General features: G+C 33.1%; 3 protein-coding genes and 1 long non-coding RNA gene across 7 annotated transcripts; 2 read left to right on the forward strand and 2 right to left on the reverse strand.

The window, feature by feature from the left end:
• Nucleotides 1-3,095: 3,095 nt before the first annotated feature.
• On the reverse strand, nucleotides 3,096-4,995 carry LOC114401245 (histone-lysine N-methyltransferase SUVR3). The gene is made up of 2 exons (XM_028363712.1): nucleotides 4,247-4,995; nucleotides 3,096-3,834 (listed from the first exon to the last, which is right to left on the reverse strand). Exons 1-2 carry the CDS (start codon nucleotides 4,893-4,895, stop codon nucleotides 3,446-3,448), a joined length of 1,038 nt encoding a protein of 345 aa, XP_028219513.1. The 5' UTR covers nucleotides 4,896-4,995; the 3' UTR covers nucleotides 3,096-3,445.
• A 26-nt stretch (nucleotides 4,996-5,021) lies between these two features.
• LOC114401246 lies at nucleotides 5,022-7,129 on the forward strand. Its single transcript, XR_003664242.1, has 3 exons — nucleotides 5,022-5,629; nucleotides 5,880-6,008; nucleotides 6,544-7,129. It is a non-coding gene; the product is annotated as an uncharacterized LOC114401246 (long non-coding RNA).
• Nucleotides 7,130-7,224: 95 nt separating this feature from the next.
• Nucleotides 7,225-10,367, reverse strand: LOC114401244 (uncharacterized protein At3g49055-like). The gene is made up of 5 exons (XM_028363711.1): nucleotides 9,471-10,367; nucleotides 9,043-9,119; nucleotides 8,628-8,739; nucleotides 8,416-8,532; nucleotides 7,225-7,702 (listed from the first exon to the last, which is right to left on the reverse strand). Exons 1-5 carry the CDS (start codon nucleotides 10,149-10,151, stop codon nucleotides 7,361-7,363), a joined length of 1,329 nt encoding a protein of 442 aa, XP_028219512.1. The 5' UTR covers nucleotides 10,152-10,367; the 3' UTR covers nucleotides 7,225-7,360.
• Nucleotides 10,368-12,459: 2,092 nt separating this feature from the next.
• Nucleotides 12,460-24,812, forward strand: LOC114402960 (U-box domain-containing protein 32-like). Of its 4 annotated transcripts, none has more exons than XM_028365671.1 (9): nucleotides 12,460-13,117; nucleotides 15,790-15,911; nucleotides 16,455-16,579; nucleotides 17,716-17,820; nucleotides 19,784-19,905; nucleotides 20,043-20,158; nucleotides 21,654-22,178; nucleotides 22,728-23,477; nucleotides 23,888-24,812. In XM_028365671.1, exons 1-9 carry the CDS (start codon nucleotides 12,955-12,957, stop codon nucleotides 24,065-24,067), a joined length of 2,208 nt encoding a protein of 735 aa, XP_028221472.1. In that variant the 5' UTR covers nucleotides 12,460-12,954; the 3' UTR covers nucleotides 24,068-24,812. The 4 variants fall into 4 exon arrangements, with proteins under 4 accessions (XP_028221472.1, XP_028221471.1, XP_028221473.1 ...); XM_028365670.1 differs by having other exon boundaries at nucleotides 12,463-13,117; nucleotides 19,775-19,905; XM_028365672.1 differs by lacking the exons at nucleotides 12,460-13,117; nucleotides 15,790-15,911 and adding an exon at nucleotides 17,348-17,407 and having other exon boundaries at nucleotides 16,454-16,579; nucleotides 19,775-19,905.
• Nucleotides 24,813-25,429: the final 617 nt, after the last annotated feature.

Below are 25,429 nucleotides of genomic sequence, written 5' to 3' on the forward strand. Positions count from 1 at the left end.
ATTTTCTAGCTTAGTATAACCTTTAATTTTTTATTTTACTTAAATTGTGGGTTTACACTCAATTAAATCTCTTGCAAATTTGATATAATTTTTTATTACTAATTTGTTATCATTATTTTCACTTGTTTCTTACTAATTAGAAATATATTTTTAAAACTTAATTGACAACACGTCTAATTATAACTAATGATAACAAAATATTTTACATAATGTTTTTTAATGAAACTCGATAGAATTTTTTACTTCATTTTTCCTAATTTACCCGTAATATGAAATGGGATTTATAAATTGTAACTTATTTGAATAGATATTTGAATATATCTTTAATATTATATTAAATTGTAGCCTTTTTCAAATAATTTGGTAGAAAAATTTTCAATAAATGCATATATTTTTTTAATAAGTAAATAAGGATATTTAACATCTATCAATGTTTTTTAATAACCTCTATAAATGTTTAATTTTTTTTGTCTATACTATCATTTTGGTTCATTATGTTGTTGCATTTTTTTCCATTTTGATGCTTTTTATATTTTAAAAGTCATATTTCGATCCTTATATTTGTGAATGGATCCAAAATTGTCCTTGTATCAATTTTACTAGTGTCTTTTCATTTTAAATAATTAATTTAAATATAATAATGGTTAAAAATTAATGATGATGATGGTGATAATAATGCAATAATTATCATGATGATGAAAGTGATAATCATAATAATAATACTGAGTTAGTAATAATTGAGATGTTTTAAAATAAAATAATTGATATCTTTTATATTTATTTTTTTGAATTTTTTAAAAATATAAAAGTTATACTAGCTTTTAATTTGAATTTTTAGATTTTTAATTTTAATCATCTATTATTTTTAATTTTAATCTAATAATTATCATTAATTATTCTTATATTCTGAGATAAAAAAAAATATTCTAACACGAGTCATATATATATTTAGAACCGAAAACTCCCTCGTCTCTTTAAATTTAATTCATTCATTTGAGGGATATTACAGTAATTAAATGTCTTTTTTTATTTTTAAAAAACTTAGTTTCTCTCTCCTCCCTCACTTGTTGACGCAACATGAACTGTACCAAGGGCTCTCATCTAACGGATCACCAATTGTAAAAAGGGACTTTCTGATTCTTTGCGTTTCTGGAAGAAGTTCCTGCCATCGCTGTCTTTTAAATTTATCATTTTCTACTTTGTATGTTTTATCCCCAATTATCATCAGTCGCATTTAGGAGAATAAAGGTCCCAAATTGAATTCCATTTTTCAAACAAAAATATTGCAGAGAAGACATACGTTTCAGCTATGCTTCTAAAAGGAAAAAATCAAATCATGCATCAAAATTAAATTGGAGACACCAGTTGCATAACTATCAAATGCCTCTGTTAACGTAATAAACTGATCAAGCTTAAAACTCTCAGATTCGTGAACTTTTGGCTTAAAAAATATTAAAACTCTCGAACATGTTCAGATATAATGGCTTCAAACGCGGTGGTAGTTGATAATTGTTTCTCATAATTACATTTGAATTACACTTAATAGAATAATTATGAACTTTTTTTTCTTAATTTTGTTTAATTTAGTCTCGATTAGTTAAAATTTAGTGTCTTATGGAACTTTAGGTCGGGAAATAAAACTTTAAGATTTTTCTTTTAATCTATGTCTTTTTCAAGATTTTTGGATCACTAAGAGAGGAAGAAGAAATTATTATAGTAAAGAAGACTTGTCTAGTAAGTTATGCTCGTCCAACAAATGAGGTCATTCTGAAGAGTACACATAACAACTCGAGAATGGAGGAAGAGGGTTCAAATTATTTTCACAACTCGTCTAACAAGTAAAACAAACTATAGGATGACTTTTGAAATTTGCGAATAATTTACCCCATGAATATTGCGTCCTTTGGAGTAATTATAAAAGAAACATTGCCTTGTGATCATGGAGAATTAGCTTAGGGCACAATGAGGAACAAAACACAACACTCTAGGCTTCTTCCTTGTTCTTTATCATTTTCTCTCCTTCCACTCTTGTATTTCTCCATTTTGTAAGGCCTCTCATAACAATGAGAGACTAAATCACTCATTGTTAGGGACATGATGCACTAAACACTTCAATGTAATTATCTTTACTATTTATTCAATGTTATTGCTTACTTTCTTTTATTATTGTCTTGTTATGATTTGATTACCCATAAATATGTTTATATAGTGTGAGAGTAATTGGAAAATGATATCATTACTAAGAACTGAAAGTAGCTTTTAATGAGCTCATGTCTAAGGATAAAATGATGTTTATTAGTTATATTTTAATCCTTATTTTGATCTAAGTTACTTGGTTTAACTTGCTAAGAGATTAGGAGTCAAGCTAAGTGATTTAAGCCTTTATACCAAAGGAATCTAGATTAGGATATTTTTGTGGATTAAAGTAACACTTGAATGAACATTGAGTAGTGAAAAATCATTAAACCGCACCAAGAGTGGTTTAGTAAGGCGAAACACCCAACAACTTCACATATTTTCCACTTCCCTAGTTTTTACCTTGTAAGTTTTGTGTTTTTGCTTTTATAGTCATGTCCTATTTTGACTTATTATTTAATGCTTGTTGATTTTATGTTACTTTTAATTTTTGCACTATAGTTCCAAAAACCAATTTGGTTACACAAAGCTATTTTACACATATGAAGTCCTTGTGAACATGACACTCAATCTTCCCGTATATTTATTATCGTGTGATTTGCTTCACTTATCAATCGATTAACAATAATGGGTGGGAGAAAATGGAAGATCATTGACATGGTGGCCAATGGTGGATGGGAGAAGATGAAAGGGTAGAAGAAAATAGAGTATCCATGAGAAGACTAAGATGTGTTGACAAACAAGAGAAAAAGGAAATCAAAAATTATGTTTTTATTTTTAAAACACAGTTAACTATTATAATGTTCCTCAAATTAATGAATTGAATTAAAAGAGATGATTGAATTTTTTCCCATAAAATTTCAACCATCAAAATAATAGACAAATAAGATCCCTATAAGAATATTTTTTATGTGAGAACATGAGAATAATTAATAACAACTATCAAATTAAGATTAAAATATCCAAAAATTCAAATATAATATAACCATCAAATTTCCAGAAAATTCACCAAACAAGTCATGTCCTAAATTATCTCAACTATCATTTTTATTATCATCACCATCAATATCATCATCCTGATTGTCACCACCTTCATCGCCATGACAGTTATTATCATCGTTGCCGCCATCACTAACCGTCGACGTATGTGAAGCTAGTTTTTTTTTAGCAGCTCTAATGACAAGGATATTTGTGATGCCTGTTAAGACCTATCATCAAATTTATAAAAAAAACTACCCTTTCCTAAAACCGAAATTCCTTTGACAATTAACATAGAATACATCTTTAGAATAGCTATGTATCTCAACTTTCAAGTGTTTTCAGAGGGCAATGTTCCAAAGCAAGAAGGGCTATTGCAAAAGCATGGCAACCCATTAGGCCTTTTCCTGATTTCTCCATAGCTAAAAGTAAGCTCTTCATCTACTTGGATATCTTTCGAAGCAAAGAAGCAGAGGCGGGGGAACAAAGCTCCTGAACTTCTAACTAGCTTTGTGCTCAAATTACCACCGTCACATGAATGATTCACAAACCGTGCAACATTTCCTATTCTCGTCGCATCGATATTCAATCTCAGACAAGCCTTCCCAGAAGGAAGATGTTCCCTTACAACCAAAAGAGCAGAAGAGAAACCACCCCGTGAAGCCAGCTCATCATAATGTTGATGTCTCTTTTGTGCCTCCTTGGTTGTCAAGAGTTCACCTTTTATTATACAGAAAGGGCATCATTTAATTCCATACACATGCATAGGGATTAAAAACAACCATGCACAAGAAAAAACAACTTCACTATCAATCTACCAATCAAAGAATAAAGGAAGTATCATTGACACACATTCAACTTAGCAAACAGTGGAAAGTAGTTTCTACCAATCTTCTTCATACAATTCTTTAACTCACACACATTCAACTTCACTATCATACATTCTATATATTTCAATTCTCATCAAAAGAAAGTACCATTCAAAGATGTATAAAGTTAGCTTGGTGGTGAAGGAAGAATGAGAAAGAAGTTGTGGATTCAAATCTTCTACTAACAAACTAACATCTAGCATCATAAAAAAAAAGGAGTATAGGCAGTAAAAAAATGCTAATTAAAATTATTTCTGTAATACCTGAATATTCAAATAGGAACTCTCCTTTAGCAATGAACTGGTCCGCTTTCAAGCCCCATCCTTTTTTCTCATCTCTCACAATCCTCACCTTTACCGCAAGCCCATTCCTGGTGAACCGGTTCCCGCACTCGGGCCCGCAGCGGCAGCCCGGCCCACACTCTCGGCCCACGTCATCCATGCCATCCAGGCCAGCACAGGGACACGTGGGGCCCGCACACGCCTCGCAGTCGCAGCCCGACGCGGCCCGGCCAGAGGCATCAACGAAGCCCACCGATTCGGCACGAAGGTGAGTCGGCGAGGAGGGGGAAATCACGGAAGAGCCCCAGGGCTGGCGAGGGAGGAGCGGGAGCGGGGAGGGGAGGAGGAGGGAGCGCGTGTAGAGGAAGTGCGCGTAGGGGTGGGCGTCGATGGTGTTGAGAAACGGGACCGGAAGGGTCTCGAAGGCTCTGGAAGCGTCGGAGGCGCGTCGCAGGGTGATGGCGCGTGAGAGTTTGAGGAGGGATTTGCAGGTGGAAGAGACGTTGGCGAGTTCTGACTGGGTTAGATACGGTAACACAAGCTCTGCGCATTGGACAAGAAGAGCCTCCTCTTTCGCGTTGCAACTCCAACGCTTCTTGGGCACACTTTCACTTTCTTCCGCCATTACCATTGCTTGCGGTTGCTGTGCGCCAGTGCGGATAGATGGAACCAAAACGTCGTCGTCGTTATCCTAAAAATAGTTCGAAAATTATTACTCCGAAAAAACCCTTAATTGACCGTGCTCACTTTTTTTTTACTACAATAATAATTCATAGATCAGTACCAAAAAATATTATTTTAAAACATTTTCTCCATATATGTAAAAATAATTAATTTTTCATCTAAAACTAAAATCTCCTACGATATAAAAATTAAAAATATTACTATTAAGATATATTTAACATCATTATATTGTTGTTGACCATTAATAGTATGATGGATATATGTGAAAAAAAAATACAGATTTGTTTGGGAATAAAAAATGATGAATTATGAATATATAGCTCCACAACCTTAAAATACAAGCTATAATTTTCATTTAGTTTATTGTTTGGCGAGAATTTGTTGTCATAGGTACAGTCTGCAGATCAATACAGATATTCTAAATTCTAATAAATCATTCCATTAATATATGTGATTATAGAGGAGCATCATTGGATGATAAAATAAAATTTTAGTCGGGTATCTGTTGAGCATAAGTTGCATCTATCTAGTAATCTCCTCGTAATTAATTACTTCCTTGTCTTGATTCATGCCAATTGCCAAATCTTGTATTTTGAAATTAACTGCTCTTTTCCTTGATCAGGATAACTTTTTACCTAGGACAGCCAATCCATTGGAAGATATATTCAAGTCTCTTTTCTGGTATGTCATAAGGCCCTTTATAAGAGTAGCTCCCTTTTTATCCTGCTTGATATACAAGGGTAGAGTGTGTTTGATGGTAACAAGCTTATTTGTAAGGTTCTTCAGCTTAAGGAGCACTAGGGTAGTATTGAGAAATATGAATTAACAGTGTCAATATGGTTGTGATTAGTTGAGGTCAACATTTAATGGAAATGATTGTCACAGTAATTTTAATGTTTCTATTGTAAGATATTTTTTCTTGGTTTTGCAGTTTGCCATGCTTATTGTGCTTGAGGTGCATGAAGGATACATGTATACCATAGGAGAAGATGCTGAAAGATCCAAGGAGACTCTATGCTCCCGGTCGCCTTTATCATATTGTTGAGAGAAAGCCTTTCAGGTATGGTTAAGGTTCCAATAAGAGCTTATGCATTGCAGAATTTTACTGTACTTTTAGAAATCACCAGCAGTTTAAGGCCCTGGCTACAATTGTTTTCCCTTTAGACGGCATACAGTAATATGAATTTTAAGAAAGCTATTAGACTCACATTTTTTCAGCCAGAAAGTAATGCCAATTTTATGCCTCTGCAACATGCCAACATCTCCCTCATGTAGCAAGAATTAGAAGAAAAAGAAATTCAACATTTTATTCTTCAGACCTTCAAGTATGCATTTAATTTTCATAAATCTTCAAATTATCTCATACAAATTTGATCTTCTAGTTGGCATGTGTAAGTGATCAGGTTCTGTTAATAGGAATGACCAAGTCCATCTCAATCATATCTGTTCTCCTACAAAACAGGAATTAACAGATGTGATAAGGTCCATAAGGATTTGGTTTTTAGCTCTTTGAATTCCAATATCTTATGGGCATATTCAGAATACCTTTCTACTACTATTGCCAAGCTTTGCCATTTTGTTTTTGCCAACTGCAGTTGATGAAAGAGAAAGATAATACAATAGAAATACCTGCAAATCAAATCATGGAGCGGCAAGAAACATTAGCTAGACACAATGAAGAATACAAAGAAGCATTGCAGAGGGCTAAAACATTAGATGTTCCACATGCTTATACACCAGTGTCACAATATGGAACTTTTGACGAGGAGGGAGAGGGCAGTTCAAGAAGGTCACAAGGTAAATCTTCTTTCGGTTCAACTTATAGGGGTACAGTGGATGAAACTTGGGATGAAATGATTGAGCATCTTTTTGATAAGGATGAGCTTATGTGGCCAAGAGATAATGGTTATGTAATTTATGCGGACTAGTTTACAATTTATTGTAGAGAACAACTAAATTCGTTCATTTTTTTTGTGATTTTTCTTGGTGTGTAGTTGTAGCTCAAGGATGAAATAACATGTAAAGAAGATTAACAGATTTGTTAGAAATTGTTTAGCTAATGTTATCCTAGTAAATCTGATGGCAGATGAGATATTTTAGGAAATTTAGATTGATTGTAGGCCTATACATAGGCTTTTTTTTTTTTTTTTATAAGTTTCAATGACAATTTTCCTTCTTCAATTTCAATCTCTCAATTTCTCTGCAAGTTCCAATATTTTTATTGTTTTCCTCAAAAGATTTCCAACAGTTTTGAAAATTTTAGTGATGTTTGCGTATGATGTCCAAACAACTTCAACAATACAAAATCTCACATTTACAAGAACAAAAGTGATTATTACACGAGAAAGTGAAGTTAAAGATGAATCAACTCATTGTTTTGGAAAAATTATGTTATATATACATTTCAGTTCATTAAATTAAGGCTTGCATTTCTGGTAGCATCCTTTTGGCATTTCCAACTCTAGTGCTTGCTATATTGCTAGAGCTCATTTTGAAAACTTGCCATGGCCAACATATGCGCCTCACTTTATGGCTATTGCCTTCATGTTTCTCTGCTTCTTCTAGTTGTCTGGTTAGTTCTTCAACCTGTCGACGAAGTTCAACTGCTCTAGTATCAGCCAGCCGCAAAGACCTCTCTGCTGCTTCCTGTGCAGCTATTGCAGTGATTGCAAGTTCCTCTTTGAGCCTTAATTTTCCATTGGATATGTCCAAAGCAGCCTTTGTTTTGTGTAGTTCTTGTTTCAAAGCAGCCACCTCAAGGAACAATGACATATCATTAATAGACAAAGAAATAGAGTAATTATAAATTAATTTAGCATCCAAGGCATGTCAATTAGAAAAAGAAAGATTATTCAATATTGAGACTATAATCATTTTTAGTATCACTGTTCTTAAATTTCACCATCTATTGTTAAGGATGAAATAATCATTCTAAATTCTCCTACAATATTTTCCTTTCTACTTACCAAACAACGAAAAAATTGAATACATTTTATGTTTCTAAATATTAAATGTATTATTTTCTCATTTAATACTTCTTTATAAAGTATTAAGAGAATTAGTTGAATGAATTAGAAGAAAACAGATCAAGATCCTCTATGCACATGTTGTGATGACAAAGAAAGACACTAAGTTCAAGTAAGACTCATTCGTTAGATGAATCCCACTTGAATCCCATGTCTTTCTCTCTTCTTCTCATTACAGGTGCATGAGGAGAGGGATAAGTGGAATAACGACAAAGACAAAATTTAAATACAGTTTCTTAAGTATTTTTTATACTTTCCTTCAAACAGAATTAGAATTTCACAACATTGGGAACTGTAAATATAAAACATTTATTATGCAGATTTTTGAAATAAAACTCTAATTCTAATTGAAGAATAATACATAAAACACATAAAAAAACAACATCTATGTTTTGCCTTAAAGCATATACTAACACTAAACAGCATGAAACAAGTTTTTACCACTTTGTTACGCTCTCCAATCTCTTTCTTTCCAGCTTCAACTTCCAACTCACAAGCTTCCTTCCATCTAGCAACTTCTTCTTCCGCTGCTTTGATTTCCATAAAAAACTCCTCTACCTTTTCACAAGTCAGACAAAAAGGAAAAGGCTAGTAAGAAAAAGAGCTTTGATTAGGGAACTATTATTTCAGTAATTGATCAAGTAGGTGATTACATTTTGAGCCAAAATTCTCTCTCTATCTTCTAACTCCTTAATGTAGAGTTTGTTTTCTTCAATTTCTTTGGCCTGTTTCTCTGTGAGACACTGGAGGCGCTCTGTGTCTGACCTGACATGAGGTTCATGATAAATAATCCAAAACCAAGGAATATGAACTCAATAACCTTATAAATTGTAGCAGCAGGCCACAATTCAGCAATAAGCTCAAATAGTCTAATCAATATATAAGCCAAGAGAGAAGAAATTACTCATTTCTATCTAGCACTATCAAAGAAAAGTAGTAGGCTCTATGAAAAGTCTTTGCATAAAATGTAATTTCACTTTCTTACTTGCAAATCATGCAGTATCAGCAGAAAACCATATCTCTACGACGACACGAAATACTTCAATATAATATTAGATGGTAAAGTACCTAGATTCTTCCAAAGATCTCCTCAATTGAGTGGTTTCAAGGCGTAGATTCTTCATTATCCTTTCCACTGTTGAGGCCTTGGAAAATGACCATAAATTTCAGAACAGGCTACAACTGTCATCTATAAGAAATGTCACCTTTTTTTTTACACAACACATAAAGATGCGAGAAATATAACTAAATGTAATGGTGAGGTAATAAATCAGCCCGGTGAGATAGAAAAAAAGAGAGTGACTAGCAAATTGTAACAGAAAAAAAGAGAGTATATCTTGGTCCTAATAATATCATAGGTTTGCACTAGTGTGCCTAATGTAACTATCTTTAAGCAATGTTATGATTCCTTCATGATTGTGTCTTTTTTTTTTCTTCCCTGTTGTTAAATGTCAACTATATTATAAGAGAACACCAAGGAATTAATAAGAGCTTACCAGACTAATGACTTCCTCTTCACACTCACTGCTATCTGATTTAACCCCGGAATGCTCTGTTGATTGTTCATTATTCCCACCCCCCATCATCATGAACCCAAACCCAACTTTCTGCAATCCAAACTGCAATAGGGGCATCCTTTTGTGGTCATGTCCCTTTATTCTCTTCTCCAATGCCTCTTTCTCCGACAACGCAATTCTAAGCAAGTTATGGACATCCCTATTCTCCTCAGTTAAACTGATCAAACTACTCTCCAATTCTCTCTTCTCCTTCCTCCTCATCTCCTTGTACCTATCCACCTTTGTCTCCACCTCAATTGCAAGCCTTGATATCAATCTTGCCTCTTCCAACAACATCCTTGATTCCACTCCTGACCACTCCCCAGTAACATTTTCTACAAAAGTTTCATCCTTTTCTCCCTCTAACCCCTCTATGACACTAGACAAGCTTTCCTTCGTTGAAGTGAGAGATTCCAAAGCCTTAAACATGACCCCATTTCTCTCTTCCCTCTCACTCTCCAATCTCTCAACTCTTTCTTTGAAATACTCCACTTCCTTTCCCTCCAACTCCTCTTCTTGTTTTTCTCTCAAAATCACTTCAATGCAAGGGACTCTATCCGAATGAAGAAGATGGTCGGAGACTTGATGGGGTTGAAATGATGGTTGAGAGAGTTGTTCCATGTTGCATATAATAGTGGATGCTTGTTGGGGATCTTCATGAAGAGAGAAGCAGAAAAAAGTTAGAAGATGTGGAAAAAGAAGAGAGTTTCAAAACTACCAGTCAACAGAGGGAAAGGTTGGTAAAAAAGGAGGACGTTTCAAGTTTTGTGGCGGGGCTGATCTTCAATGTGTAGTTGGAAGTTGGAACTAATAGGCAACACAACACAAACTTGCTTTTGTGGGAGTTTTTCCTCTCACGTGGGTGTTTTTTTTTAATAAGTAAGAAATCAAACTCAGATACTAAAAAATTATAATAACTTATATATATATATATATATATATATATTGTTGAATCAATTGGGCCAGTAACAATGAGTTTGTAATTCTTCTCACTGGTATATATTTCATCTAAAAATTAGGTAATTTAATTAATAAATTTAGTTTTCTTTTTGCTGATCATTAATAGATTTAGTTCATAAATTAAATAAGTTTAACATGAGTTGAAAAAATCTGTTAAAAAAAACATGAGGTGAAAAATTAAGTTGATTAATTGAATAATTAAACTTTTTATAAAAAATATTAAATAATTAAACTTAATGAAAGTATAATTGTCATACACCAATACAATTTACTCATTTCCAACAACCAAGATTCATCAAATGGTCGGAGTTTCCTCCCAATTGCCTCCTCGGTGGGTCATATTCAAAATAAGTATTTTTATTCATTTAAAAGGATTATTTAGCAAGTTGTAATTTTTCAGTTAAAAAAAAGCAAGTTATAATTTTCAGTTTAAAAAATAAATTATAATATTTTTAAAAAAAAATTCACTGAATATGTAATTTATACAAATACTTTTTTTTCCTAAAAAAAATAAGAGATATAAGAAATTTATTAATACACTCACACTTCTTTTTCAGTTGAAGTGCATTAACAACTTACACCAAATCATTACCTTATTTTGAATTTATTTGTTTAAAGGGTATTACAATAATTGTGTATTTAATTTAATAAAAAAAATTATGTTTCTCTCTCATATCTCACCGTTAATGCATTTTCTCTCCACTAAAGCCATCTTTCCTAATGTCACGACTCCAGACTTTGGATCAGCACCAACAACTTCTTCCTTCATTGCCTTGCATGTGTCGTTCTTTAGGAGCTTCCCAAGCCGCGACATCCCCTCCTCTGACGTGCCTTTGTATTGATTTTTTTTTCTCTAAATAATTTAGTGTAGGTTAATAATGCACTCTAAGTAAAAAAAAGATGTGTGAGCATATTGAAATTTTAAAAGGGCATTTTGTAATAAAATAATCATACAAATTTTAAAAGGGCATTTTGTAATAAAATAATATACGAATATAATATTTTTATTTTTATTTTTATGATCAAGTGATTTGGATTTTAATAAATTTTAAAAGGACATTTTGTAATAAAATAATCTTACAAATTTTAAAAGGGCATTTTGTAATAAAATAATATAAGAATATAATATTTTTATTTTTATTTTTATGATCAAGTGATTTGGATTTTAATACATTTTTATTATAACATTTTATAAAAAGTTATACTTAAAAAAATTATCTTTGTTAGAATTGTATCCTTCTTCTCAAAAACGAAAATATAGTTGATACTTTTTTTTGTTACACTACTTATAAATTGTAATATTCAGAGACGAATAATTTACGAGAAGAATATCATAGCAGAGCTTCACATGGAAACATGACAACAAGTAGTATGTTGATGTGAAGCTTCGTAGCTTCTATTCCTTTTCTGGATATTTCTTCTTTCTTAGAGTCTGCATCTATTCGCTATAAAAGTGCGCCACATGTGAACTTGCTTAGTAGTATTGAGGGTATTCCCCTGTTTTACTATTTTCTTATAAAAAAAAAAGTATGACTTCCCTGTAAAAGTGTGCCGGTGTCTTAATTATAAAAACACTTGTTGGATGTAAAAGAAAAAAAACTTGAAACAGAACATCATTTAGCTGTTGGCGGCTTCCTAAACATAAAATCAATATAGTTTAAATTTTCGCATTTCCTGCTTTGTTTTATTTTTCTTAGCTGTTTCTCTCTTTGACGTTTATATTATTATTTTATAGTTATCATATATTATTCTGTAATTTGTTACAAGACGAAAGAGACGTGCACCCCTTGTAAGAAACTCTTATTCGAACCTTCTTCATAATTTATACGAGCCAACAATTTATTTGGGGGATAATCTGTCTTTTCATTTGGCTTGATTACTTGCTTTATTACAATTTGCATTGATCATGTTGTAAGTTTTTATTTATTTTAGCATATAATGGTATTTTTTTTTGCAATACTCAAGCTGTATCCGTACTGAGTAACAAGATACAACAAATATACTCAAAGAAGATAAGCAAACAATAAATATAACTAATACTGTTTGAGTTTCTTCCTCACCAACAATCTTTGTTGATATTTCATACCATATCATTACCCTTTCAAATAATATATATAATTTTTTTAAAGTTGTTGATGAAAGGTGATTAACCCTTGTTATCCAATGGTTCACCAACGCTTATTATCCCAAGGGACCCACTCAGAAGAAAACAATTTTTTCAAAGCGTTTGGTTCCATAAAAATAAAAATCAATTGCTTCTCCAGTTCTCCTTCACTTCAATTCCCACACACACTCTTCACTCCCTCACAAATGAGTAACTTCCTTCTTCCAATCCCTGTTGACTCTTCTGTCTTCTGTTTAACTACCGTCTTCTGCCTCGGATTCACGACTCGCTGAGTCTCCGCAACTCGGAACGATTCCACCTAACGCCGATTCTCACCGCAATTCGGTTTGTTCGGATCCGATGGGTAGCATCGTGGAAGACGCCGACACAGACACGGTGTATGTGGCGGTCGGAAAGAACGCCGAGAAGACGCAGCAACTGTTGCATTGGACGGTTAAGAATTTCTCCGGCAAAGAAATCTGCCTTCTTCATATTCACCAACCTCACTCTCTCAATTCATTCTGTGAGTTTCTCTTCATTAACGTTTTCTCCTTTTTCAACCTAAAACATTTTATTGTTATTTTTATGGATATTGTGGTTGTTTTCTGATTATCAAACGTTTGACGTAGGTATCAAGTTTGAGTAGAAAATTTGTTGGTGGATTGCTTAATTATTACTCTAATTTTTGGTTGTTGGATTTGAATGTTTGCTTATTTGGGATCTAGTTTTTGGGTTGGATTGGATCATGTGTTTCTAATCTATTGATTGCTATCTTCTTCTTTTTTATCACTTTAAAAATGTTCTCGAGAACCTTGTTGAAGAAGAAAGGAAGATCGATAATGCTGAATTGAACTGTTGGATTGTGTCGTTTTGCATGTACGGCTAGTAATTGATGAAATGAATGATGAAGCTATAGATGGTGAATCTGTTTAGGTAATTAGCTGATTGGGTTGACTTGTGATAAGTGTATCAAGGTTTCAAAGAACATGGATAAGAGTGTAATCGAGTCTATTGAGCACTTGATGTGAGTCAAGCTGATGACTTGAAGCCTAGGTTTGACTTGCAAATGAAAAGATGAAGCTTAAGCCTGCTTCATTGATTCGATTAGCCAAATTTAAGGCTTGGGCTTGGTTTGTTTAAAAATATTAAGTTTGATCTCTTGTTTAACTTTTTTTTATAGCTTAACTGTTTTATTTTTCCCTTCATTAGACTTCATCTTGAATAATTTTTAAGCTTATTAAATCGTGGACATTTCAATGCTGGATGAAGAAGTAAAGAATAAGAAGACAGTTAAAGATATGTGAAATGCAAGTAATTATAATTCTCTAAATAAAATTACATTTTTTATATAAATTACAATTTACTAAGTGATAAACATATGTACACTATTATTATTATTAGGCAAAATTGTAAAATTGGTCATCCACTTTATCTCCAATTACGGATTTGGTCCCCCTATAATTTAATTCATAAATTTGGCCCCCAGTTTTATAAATCCCTGTAAAATTGGTCTTGGAAGTCCGATTTGGACGTTGACCGTTAACCTCAAACGTTGACTGCCACATGTTAATGCCATGTGTCAACGTCTGAGTGGTTCCCTGTGGAGTCTTCATTTTTTGTAGGTAAAATTGCATTTTTGGTCCCTCCGTTTTACTCCAATTTCGATTTTGGTCCCCCTATAGTTTAATTCACACATTTAGTCCCTCAGTTTTATAAATCCCTTTATAAATTGTTCCTGCAAAATTGGTCTTTTGAATGGTTTAGCTACTGGTGCTAGAGACATGGTAGATCTTGATAAATCTCGCACTTCTTTTTCATCGCAAGTTTTTCACTCACTTGGAACCCAAAGAAAAATCACTCTTTGTCTCTCTCCCACTTCTGGGGTTGTTCAACTTGGAAAAGTGGCGCATGAATCCCAACCTGGGTCAGAAATTTTCAAATCTCTTACTTTAACAGGTTTTGTAATAACCTCCTATTTTTTTCTTTTTTTGCTCCCCCATGCGGTATTATGTGTATACGACTGCTCAAGTGGCCTATGTATGACAATGGTATTTTTGTTTGAAATTTGAAATACAACTTCTCCAATAATGAAATTTGACTGAATTTATAAAGAGATTTATAAAACTGAGGGACCAAATGTGCGAATTAAATTATAAGGGGACCAAAATCGAAATTGGAGTAAAACTGGGGGATGAAAAGTACAACTTTATCTACAAAAAATGAAGCCTTTACAGGAAATCACTCAGACATTGACACGTGGCATTGACACGTGACAGTCAACGTCTGAGGCTAACGGTCAACGTCCAAATCGGGCTTCTTGAACCAATTTTGCAGGGATTTATAAAATTGGGGGACCAAATTTATGAATTAAATTATAGGGGGACCAAATCCGAAATTGGTGATAAACTGGGGGACCAAAAGTGCAATTTTGCCTTATTATTATTATTATGATGATGATGATGATGGTGATGATGATCATCATCAATACCATCTTTCTTATCTAAATCTTTTTTGTGATTGTGTCTCTCACATACACTCACTCACATGCTTTCATAAGATATTCACGAATCACGAGCCTTTAATATTAAGCTTATAAAACTAGGGAATGACTCGTTTATATGACTAAAATTGAACAAGTTTTGAATAAATCACAAATAACTCAACTCATTTGCCTAGAACTGACTTTGTGTTTGACGAAAATGTCTACAAAGGACATGTGTTGGAGTACAAGTGTGAGGTGAAGTCACACATTGGATAATAATGGAAAAGTTGAGCACTATATAAGTGAAGAGAAAACCCATAAACCTAAGCTGGGTTAAAGTATGGTGTTAGTTCACTTATGTGGTGTGCTCGTGGCCTGTTGGTAAAAATTTCTCCGATGTTTAACAGAGAGAGTAATGGTTAAGGATTGAGGAGGCATTGAATCTTAGATACTTGTTTTTGTCATTTGTCATCAAATCAGCTATGATACTAATGTTGTAGTGGAATGTAATTATCTGGCTTAAAAATTAAAGAGTGAGAAGGAAAGAGAGAAAACTACATGCTCTATTTTGGTTCTGGCTCTTATTTCTGGCATATAACTGTTCTAGTAAGTACTGAGCTTGTTCTGGCTATATTCGTCCTGGGTAGCGTAGATCTTATCTGATAGTTTGGTAGTATTTAACAAACTACAAACATTTTTTTAATCATGTGCAGCTGACAGAAATCTCTCTGGGTATGAACCAAAAGACCATGCGATCAAAGCATTCCAGGAGCATGGAAATCAAAAAGTGCATGAACTTCTAGACCAATACATTCTCACTCTGGTCCCAGCAGGGGTATTATCTTTTTCTTATTTCTTCATTTCTGTTGACAAATTATTGACAATAAATATGTAGTGTAACTGTATTTATTTTAGTAAAAAAGAAAATCCCATTTACATGTGCATTTTAGTCCTCTGTAAACTTAAATGTGCAATGTGATCCTTAAACTTTTTAAAGTTTGTGGTTTAGTCACTCCATAATTTTGCATCAAACATAAACAGAAATAATTTAATTTTCCTTCTCTAACTTGGGTTCAACTGCACTTTGGTCCTTAAAAATATAACAATTTATAGGGTTTGTGTTGCATTTTTTAAAGATTGAGGACCAAAGTATGCATGATACTAAGTTGAAGGAGGCAAATTAAACTTTTCCCTTTATTTTAAGGACAACTAGGTAGCACAATAAAATAGTGACTACCTTCTCCAAAGCATATTGTGAACTTTGGATTTTAATTAAATTTAAACAGTTCAAGGTAATAATTAGGAAGATGCTTGTATTGTTAATAGCTATTTCTTGAAGAAATCCAGATTTTGTTTACATTTTGGCATATGTTCATAGGTACGAGCCTACAAATTGTTGATTGAGATGGATGATATTGAGAAAGGAATCACAAAAGCTATTGCTCAACACAATATTAGATGGCTTGTAATGGGAGCAGCAGCAGCAGACGGATATAACTTGGGGTATCAATTCCAAACCTCAGTAGCTTTAATTTTAATCTATGTTGCACAGATGCAATATGTGGATCAGATATGATACGTATCTGATATGGCGATATTATTATTCTAAAAACATATAGGACGTGTAATATACATATATAGATTTGTATAAAAATTCACAAAATATAATAAATATGCAATTGCAATTTTGCAAATTCAAATTAAGAACATACTTCTTGGACATTACACAGAATAAAAATTATAAATCATTGTTATCATAAATCACTTCCTGTTTGTCTACAAATAGGAATAGTATCAACCTTATTCCTTTCTTGAGATCATCCATAGAAAGGACAATTTCCATTTTTTGGTTCATTAATTTAATGGACAATGCTTCTATGTTTTCTTATGACACATGCTTCTATGTCTCACATGTAGCCATATTAGATTTTCATAAACTTTTTTTTAATGGCTTGTATACTTCATAGATATGTATTGGTGAAGTATCCAAGAGTATTGATATCAAATACAGATAGCAAATGAAAGTATTGGTACTCCGTAGATTTTAATGCTCTCACTAATTTCCATTTTCCTTATCCTCTTGACGTTATTGGAAACTTGTGCTTTAAAACTGGAGCTGCTTAAAGAAAAGAGAACAATATTGGACTAGATGATCTCTGTCTTCATGGTGATGGTTCCTCAACTTTCTTTGGGATAGGATTGTGACATTGTGTTTATGGAGGTCTTCTACCATTCTGTATATAGTTTTTTTATAGGGGTTTTCCATTTCAGATATGCCTAGATATTGGACAGCTATGCTGCACTCTTGATGTTTTCAATTTTTTGCAAAAGGTTCTACCTTAATCCCCACCATATTACATTGTTGTTCATGTTGGGTCACTGGTACTGAAAAAAATTACGACTAGAAAGTACCACTTGGCTTGAGGATATTGATAAGAGAACTGAACTAGCTTAATGTTCAACAAAGTTTATAATTGCTATGTAAGAAAATGAAGCAGAGTTGGATATCCAAATAAATTGGCTATTCCTTTCTGGTTAAATGAAAAATTATTTCCTGATTTTTCTTTCAAGTCTGTCTTAGAGCTGTGTTAATATGCATCTTTTATATCATTACTGAACTATAGTGGTCGGAATTGCAGCAAACTGGCTAAGCAAGAGTCGGAGAAAGCTATTTTTGTACGTGAACAAGCATTGCTATCCTGTAATACGTGGTTCATTTGCAAGGGTAACGTCATATGTAATAGGTAAAAATGTAAACGAAAATGACATTTGCAGTGCAATGACATCATTGTGATGTCTTATGTAGATTAGTTGAACTGCACGAGTGTCCTTTTTAATATCTTCAGAGAAATTTATGATATGGATGGACAAGCCGTTAAACAGCATATTCATTCAATTTGATTTGCCTGCAATTTTTTAATTGATGAATGGTTTTATGATTAGAAAATAAGAAATAATAGGCAAGGAAAGAAGACCACATTACAAGTAACAGGTAAGGAAGTAGAGCAGTAGGCTGATTGAGGATAAGATGAGGGAGAATTTTCTAAGATGATTTGGTCACTTATAGATAAAATAGATCTGATGGTTCGTGGGGGGACACACCAATGATTGAGCACTGGCTTTACATGTTGGAGTTCCCAGGTTCAGATGCCACTAACAATGGGTGATAAGGAAATAGGATATTGCTTGTAGTGTGGCTTCCTCATAGGGCCGACAATAGAAGAATAAAAGCAAATAAGGAAAAGTAGTTAGAGACTTTAGAGTTGGTCAAAAGTAGTTAGTTACAGAATTAGTTGGGTGATTAGCTTAAATAGTGGGAGGAGAGTATAAGGTCATTCATTTTGTTTTTTTATCATTTAATAACTGGGCTTAGGTCCGTTATAAAAAGGGAAACCCTTGGAAGGAGAAATTCTCTCGTTAGGTTTTTTTTTTTTTGTAATTAAGTGAACACTACCAAGTTTTTTTTCCTTTGTCTTTCTCTGTTTTTCTCAACTCTTTTACTGAACAGAACCCAATTATGGGTTCCTAACCACTAGCAGATGCACACGAGAGGGTCTGGGGGCAATTGCCCCCCACAAGATTTTTTTTTTTATTTGTATATGTGTAATAATTTTTTTTTGCCCCCACTAAAAAATAGGTATTGTCCCATAAGATGATTTTTTTAAAAATGAATGTATAAAATATAAAAAATAAAATAGAGAGAATAAATTTACTACTTTATCCTTTTAATTTTTAGGTTTAATTACTATTTTTGTTATCTAATTTATATTTTAGGTTCAATTTGATCATTTAATTTATTTATTTGGTTCAATGTGGTTCCATGATTTTAGATGACACTTATAAACTATGTTTTTGGTCCTCGATAAATTAACAAATTTTGTTTTTGGTCCTTAATAAAATTATTTTTGCGTTGAATCCCAAATAAAACAAAAAAAATATTTTGGTCATTGTTATTTTGTTTTAGTCCTTTTATATATCTATTTTTTCATTTTTGTCCCTATAATATATAGATCATTTGTTATTAGTCCTTATCAAATATTTTTCAAAGGAATAAATACAAAATGAACAAAATTTTATAAGGACTAAAATGAAAAAATAGATATATATTAGAAGGACTAAAACAAAATAAATAGAACTAAAAACAAAATTTTAGTTTTATCAGGGATTTAATACAATTTTTTTTATTAGAGACTCTAAACAAGATTCACTAATTTATTAGGGACTAAAAACATATATTTAAGCTTTTTTAACCAAATTAAAATTATTTCTTGTCCCCACTGATAAAAATTTCTGCATCCGCCACTGGTCCTAACTCTTCCCATCTACTTAAGCTAGTATTATCTGAGAAATATGAGGGGTGAATCATGATCATTGAACATTCCATAAATGGCCAAATTTGAAAAATCACTTAAAGGTCAGACGACCATCACACTTGGTGGTAAAATGATAAAAAAACCTAATGAGAGAATTTCCATATGGGGTTGGGGGATAGCTTTTGATCAATTGATCCATTAATGCCCATCTGTAGATTGAATTTTAGAAGAATTTGATTTTAGTAAGTATTTAATCATTTAAATGACTTTATAACAAGTTTTGATCTTTTACTTCATTTTTTTTACCATATTCTGTAATGTTGGTAACAACTCATTCAGCTGATAATGTGTCTTCCACTTCTATGAAATGTGCAAATTGACTTAGGGAATATAGTAAGCATACTTCTGACATAGAGACTGGCCCTGCACTGCTGGTGCTCAATCAAAATACAGATGCCAAGCAATCAGAAAAGATCAAATCAGAATCGATTCCTGATGATGCATTGAAATATTTTGGTATTCTTGCTAGTTGTTTCTTTTTCTTTTTTTCCTTTGTTGTCAATTTTAAAATGGCATAGGTATTTGTCAGCCCAGGTCATTTATCATTTTCTATAAGGACTGTCAGGGGAATAACTTGTGACAGGTTTCTGCAGATTTTGATGATATGAAAGAGATAAAAAGTGTCCATTCCCACCATTCCTTAAATTCAAAATGGCCGTTTAATAATGTCATGCACAGGTCAAAATTGGCAGATATGATGTTTCATGAGGTGAGAGGTGATTGTTCTCCTTCATCCTTGGCGTAAAAGTATCTGTTTCATACTTTACATTTTCTAGTGTGCCACTACTCTTTTATGGTAGGATTGGAGGAGAATTTTTGTTCATGAGTCTTCACTTGAAAGTTATGATTGCTTGTGAATAGGGGTGACAAAATGGGCGGCCTGGCCCAGCCTGGTCCACTAGGCCAAGCGAGAAAAGTGGGATGGACCAGGCCAGCCCATATTCTATGTGGGCCTCTTTTTTGAAGTCCAGTCAAGCCCGGTGGTCAATTGAGCCGGTCCATAATGGCCCGTTTTATTTTTTATTTTTTGTCTAAATGTATACAAATTCAAAAGAAAAAAGATTAAAATAAAAAATATTGGGCCAAAATAGGCCAGGTGGAATTTGGGCCTATTTTTCTTGAGTCCAGTCTGGCCCAGTGCAAATAGGCCCATTTCTATTTGGGTCAGTCCAAATCAGCCCGTTTCTATTTGGGCCAACATTTTTGCGTCCAACTTGGTCCGGTCCAGCTGGAGTAGTCCATTTTGCCAGCTCTACTTGTGAATAAGATTAGAGAGTGTATCAGAGGGGTTTTGGATATTGTTCTCAGTCTATAAAATCCTATTGATTTCAATCCATAATCTGAATCTTCTTTCTGTTTTAAACTAATTTGTAAATTTTGCATTATTCATGATTTTTTTTTTTGCTGGAGGAAAAAGAAGAAAGGGAACAAGCAAGAAAAATAAATTGTCGACTGGAAAGAAGCATCATAGATGCCAAGAGCGCAAAACCGAAAGGATATGAAGTGGCATTAAAGAGATGGAAAGTAGAAAATAGTAATATGGAAGTTGATGACAAATTTTTTCTCTACTAACATAAAAAAAATTATAGTATCTTTTTTCTTTAATGGTGTCTCAAGTTTGGTTTCTTAAACTTTGTTCCTTGGTTTCTATTTGGGGTATAAGTATAATATTTGAAAATAAGAAGACAAAACATGTTTCATTGGACTGCTTCATAATTTAACTAGCTCAAAGATCATGGCTTGTCATTTTGAAGAAGGTTGAGGCATGTAGTTTAGACTTGTTAGTTCTTCAACATGCTGCCTTAATTTTACAATAATTCCAAGCATGAAAATTTGGTAGATTGCCTGACTATTGTCTCCATTTCATTTTCTATTTTAATCCTAGCTTTATACTTAAATTTCAATGTAGAAAGATCTTTTGCACTACCATATTCCTCTTGATCTAGGTCAGACTGTCAGACACAATGCCTTCATCACCTGCTTCCCTTATCATCATTACTTTATGTATATGACACTTTGGGTTAAATGTAAGCCCAAGTATTAGATATGAAAAATAATCAGCTTAATGCAGCAGATGGCTACTTGTCCATATAGATGGGCATGCTAGCGTAGATATTTATAATATATGTTTTCTATGAATTGCTGTCTGATTATCAATGAACTAAATTGATTCGATTTTTCTTCTAAAACTTGCTTCAACTTAGGATGAAGAATTTGAAAGCCAGTGTGCTAAGGAGATCCAAAGAAGAAAAGAAGTTGAAGAACAATTGGCAAGGGAAAAGCAAGAAGTACAGAAAATGAAGAATCAGCGAGATGAAATACTTGAAGAATTGCAAATGGTCCAAGACCAAAATTCAGCACTTATGAACCAAATTTCTGAGTCCCAGTGTACGGAAACAGAGTTGGAGGAGAAGATCATATCAGCTGTGGACCTCTTGATAAGTTTCAGGGAACAGAGAGATAGGCTTAGGATAGAGCATGCAAATGCACTTAGGGAAGTAAAAGTGCTGAGAAGATTTGGGGAAGCAGGTACTTCCTCTTATCGGGTAGAATTCCCTGCATTTTCTTTTGTGGAGATCAATGAGGCAACTAATGATTTCGATCCATCTTGGAAGATTGGAGAGGGAAGGTATGGAAGTGTTTACAAGGGACTGCTTCGCAACATGCATGTTGCCATAAAAATGTTACCCTCTTATGGTCATCAGAGTGTATTAGAGTTCCAACATCAGGTACTCTTATATTCTCTATTATAGTGTCTACTTGGTACTCTGAAAACTAGCCTATAAAAATTGCTCATTAACCCCCCGAAAGGTTTCAGAAATAGTTCTGGTTTTACTTGATTAATACTTATCATCTTTACCATTTCCAAAGACTTGTGGTATATAATACAACAGGAACACTTCATAACTTATTCTGCCTGATTCATTTTCTGAAGATGTTTGGATAATTTGATGTAATTTTTAGAAAAAGGAATTATAGTGTGGTGCAATTATACTTTATTTATTTATTAAGCAGCTATAAGTCTCCAGAGTCTGGAGTTCTATTTTCTTTTCACTTTACAGTTTGGTCCAATTGGTTCCTGTTATCAGATTAATATATATATATATACACACACACACCAAAATTCCAAGCTTCTGATCTTCATGTATCTATGAGAGTAAATTATATTGAGTGGTTGATCCAAAAAATCTTGACTGTGATTCTGTCGAAGGTTTTTTGTCTGTGAGGAACTCACAAATTTTTATTTTTCTTTGGCTATATTATTGGTTGAATTTCAGGTAGAGGTCTTGAGTAGGGTAAGACATCCAAACCTGTTAACACTAATGGGAAGCTGTGCAGAGTCTAGGTCTCTTGTGTATGAGTACATAAACAATGGCAGCCTCGAAAGCCATCTAGCCCACAAAGAAAAGAATCCACTTCCATGGCAAATTCGAATATCCATTGCTACTGACATATGCTCTGCTCTAATCTTCCTTCACTCTAGTGAGCCTTGTATTATCCATGGGAATTTGAAACCTAGTAAGGTTCTCCTTGATGCCAACTTTGTTGCCAAACTCAGTGACTTGGGCATTCCCAGTTTAGTCCAGCAAAGTTTGGATTCAGCTGACACAAGCACAATATGTAATAACCCAAATGAAAGTTTGGCTTATGTGGATCCAGAGTATTTTGTCACTGGCAAGCTTACACCAGAATCGGATGTATATTCTTTTGGAGTCATATTGTTACAACTTCTAACTGGAAGACCCCTTTTGGGGCTAGTTAGAGATATGAAATGTGCATTGGAAAAGGAAAATTTTAAAGCAATCTTGGACTTTTCATCTGGTGAATGGCCGCTTTTTCAAACCGAACAGCTGGCATATTTAGCATTGAGGTGTTGTGAAAAGACTTGGTTGAACCGGCCAGACCTTGTGTCAGAAATCTGGAGTGTTCTTGAACCATTCAAAGCTACTTGCATTGACACGTCACCACATTTGATTTCTAAGAAGCTTCGTCGTGTTCCTTCCCATTTTGTGTGCCCCATTGTCCAGGTGAAGATCTTAATTTTTCCAAATTCATTTTTTTAAAAAAAACTGGTCTTTATTGTATGGAAAATGCCAGATAACCAGTTTTTTTGTCCTGTCTAAACTTTTGACTAATGAGTTAGCTTCTTATTAACAGTAGGATGGATGAGTTGTCATTACAACTTTATCTTATCCAATAATCACCCTCGAATCTATTTGAATTGTATCAGAATTCTTTCTCGTTTTTGTTGTGTAGCTGTAACACTACTCTTATTTTATATAAGCAATTAAGAGGTTATTCTTTTCTCTGCCACCTACTGCAGTTGTTATAACATATGCTAATTATTGCAATCACAATTAAAACATTAGGTTTCCTTGAAGTTACTTTCTTGGTTCCTGTTTGTGATAATCATAACCGTTGCTTTTTGGTTTTGCAGGAAGTAATGGAAGATCCATACATAGCTGCAGATGGCTTTACGTATGAAGAAGAGGCAATAAGAGGATGGTTGAATAGTGGCCACGACACTTCCCCCATGACAAACCTCAAATTAGATCACACAGATTTGGTACCTAACTATGCTCTACATAATGCAATTCTGGAGTGGCAGCAACAGTGATTCAGTGAACCTTCAATGTCCATTACACTTGCACATATTACACTGGCGTAAATCATACTTGTCCTGTAAAAAAATAAAAATCTAGAATGAGCAAGTAAGGGTGTATTTACACTTGAATTTAGTAAGTTAAAATTATAATGCCTTTTAAGATCACAATACACCCTTACATACTTATTTTAGAAGCTTAACTATAGAAGAGTCATGTCTGATAGCAAGTTCGGGTGGAGAAGGGGGTAAAGAGGGAAAAGGAAATTTCTAATTAAACCTTTCCCTTGTTTGAGAGCTTTCTAAAATTAGGAGCGAGTAAGGGTGTATACTTGAATTTTAGTAAGTTAAAATTATAATGCTTTTTAAGATCACAATACACCCTTACATACTCATTTTAGAAGCTTAACTTTAGAAGAGTCATGTCTGATAGCAAGTTCGGATGGAGAAGGGGTAAAGAGGGAAAAGGAATTTTCTAATTAAACCTTTTTAAGATCACAATACGCCCTTACATACTCATTTTAGAAGCTTAACTTTAGAAGAATCATGTCTGATAGCAAGTTCGGATGGAGAAGGGGGTAAAGAGGGAAAAGGAATTTTCTAATTAAACCTTTCCCTTGATTGAGAGCTTTCTAAAATGAGGAATGATCATGTAAATAAAAAACCTTATTTATTTTTATGAACATTTTAATATTAAAGTTCTCCAAAATCTAAAGATTAATATGTAAACTAGTTGAATAAAACATATTATTTGATTTCACCACTCTCTTAGGAAATGAGATTCTTTTAATTGAAATCCATTTCCTCTGTAAACACAGGAAATGTGTTTGTTTATTTTCCAAGTAATTAATAGGATATAAAAATTGCATTTATAAATATATTTTATTCAACTTTTTTCTTGATTTATTTCTAATCTTCCTAATTTTTTTTATCATATTTAAATTTGACATCTTTAAAGTGAAAGTGAAGAATATAAATTGCGCTAATAACCATTAATTAGAAACTCAACTATTAATATTGTATTTAACTTTAGATTTTGTTATATATGTATTTGTTTTTCAACAGTTGATTTTCAAATAAATGAATGCTTTGTTTACAATATACCTTTTGATTTTAGAGGAGCTAAATTTCATATATAATTTTTTTTCACATTTGATTTCTTGATTAAAACGTAAATGTTTGATACCCAACCTTAAATTAATTTAAAAGATTCAACTTCATTTCTAAATTTTTTTTAAAAAAAATTAATTTGATTTTTTTAATGAAGTGATCCAAGTGAGATTGTGAATTCTAGCGGTTTTCATTACGAATAATGATGATTTTTATCCTCTAGTGCATTGTCAGTCACCAACTTTCGAGGGGTACATCTGACACCAC

The sequence above is a fragment of the Glycine soja genome, chromosome 20 (assembly GCF_004193775.1).
Source record: "Glycine soja cultivar W05 chromosome 20, ASM419377v2, whole genome shotgun sequence".
In the NCBI taxonomy this organism is placed as follows: domain Eukaryota; kingdom Viridiplantae; phylum Streptophyta; class Magnoliopsida; order Fabales; family Fabaceae; genus Glycine; species Glycine soja.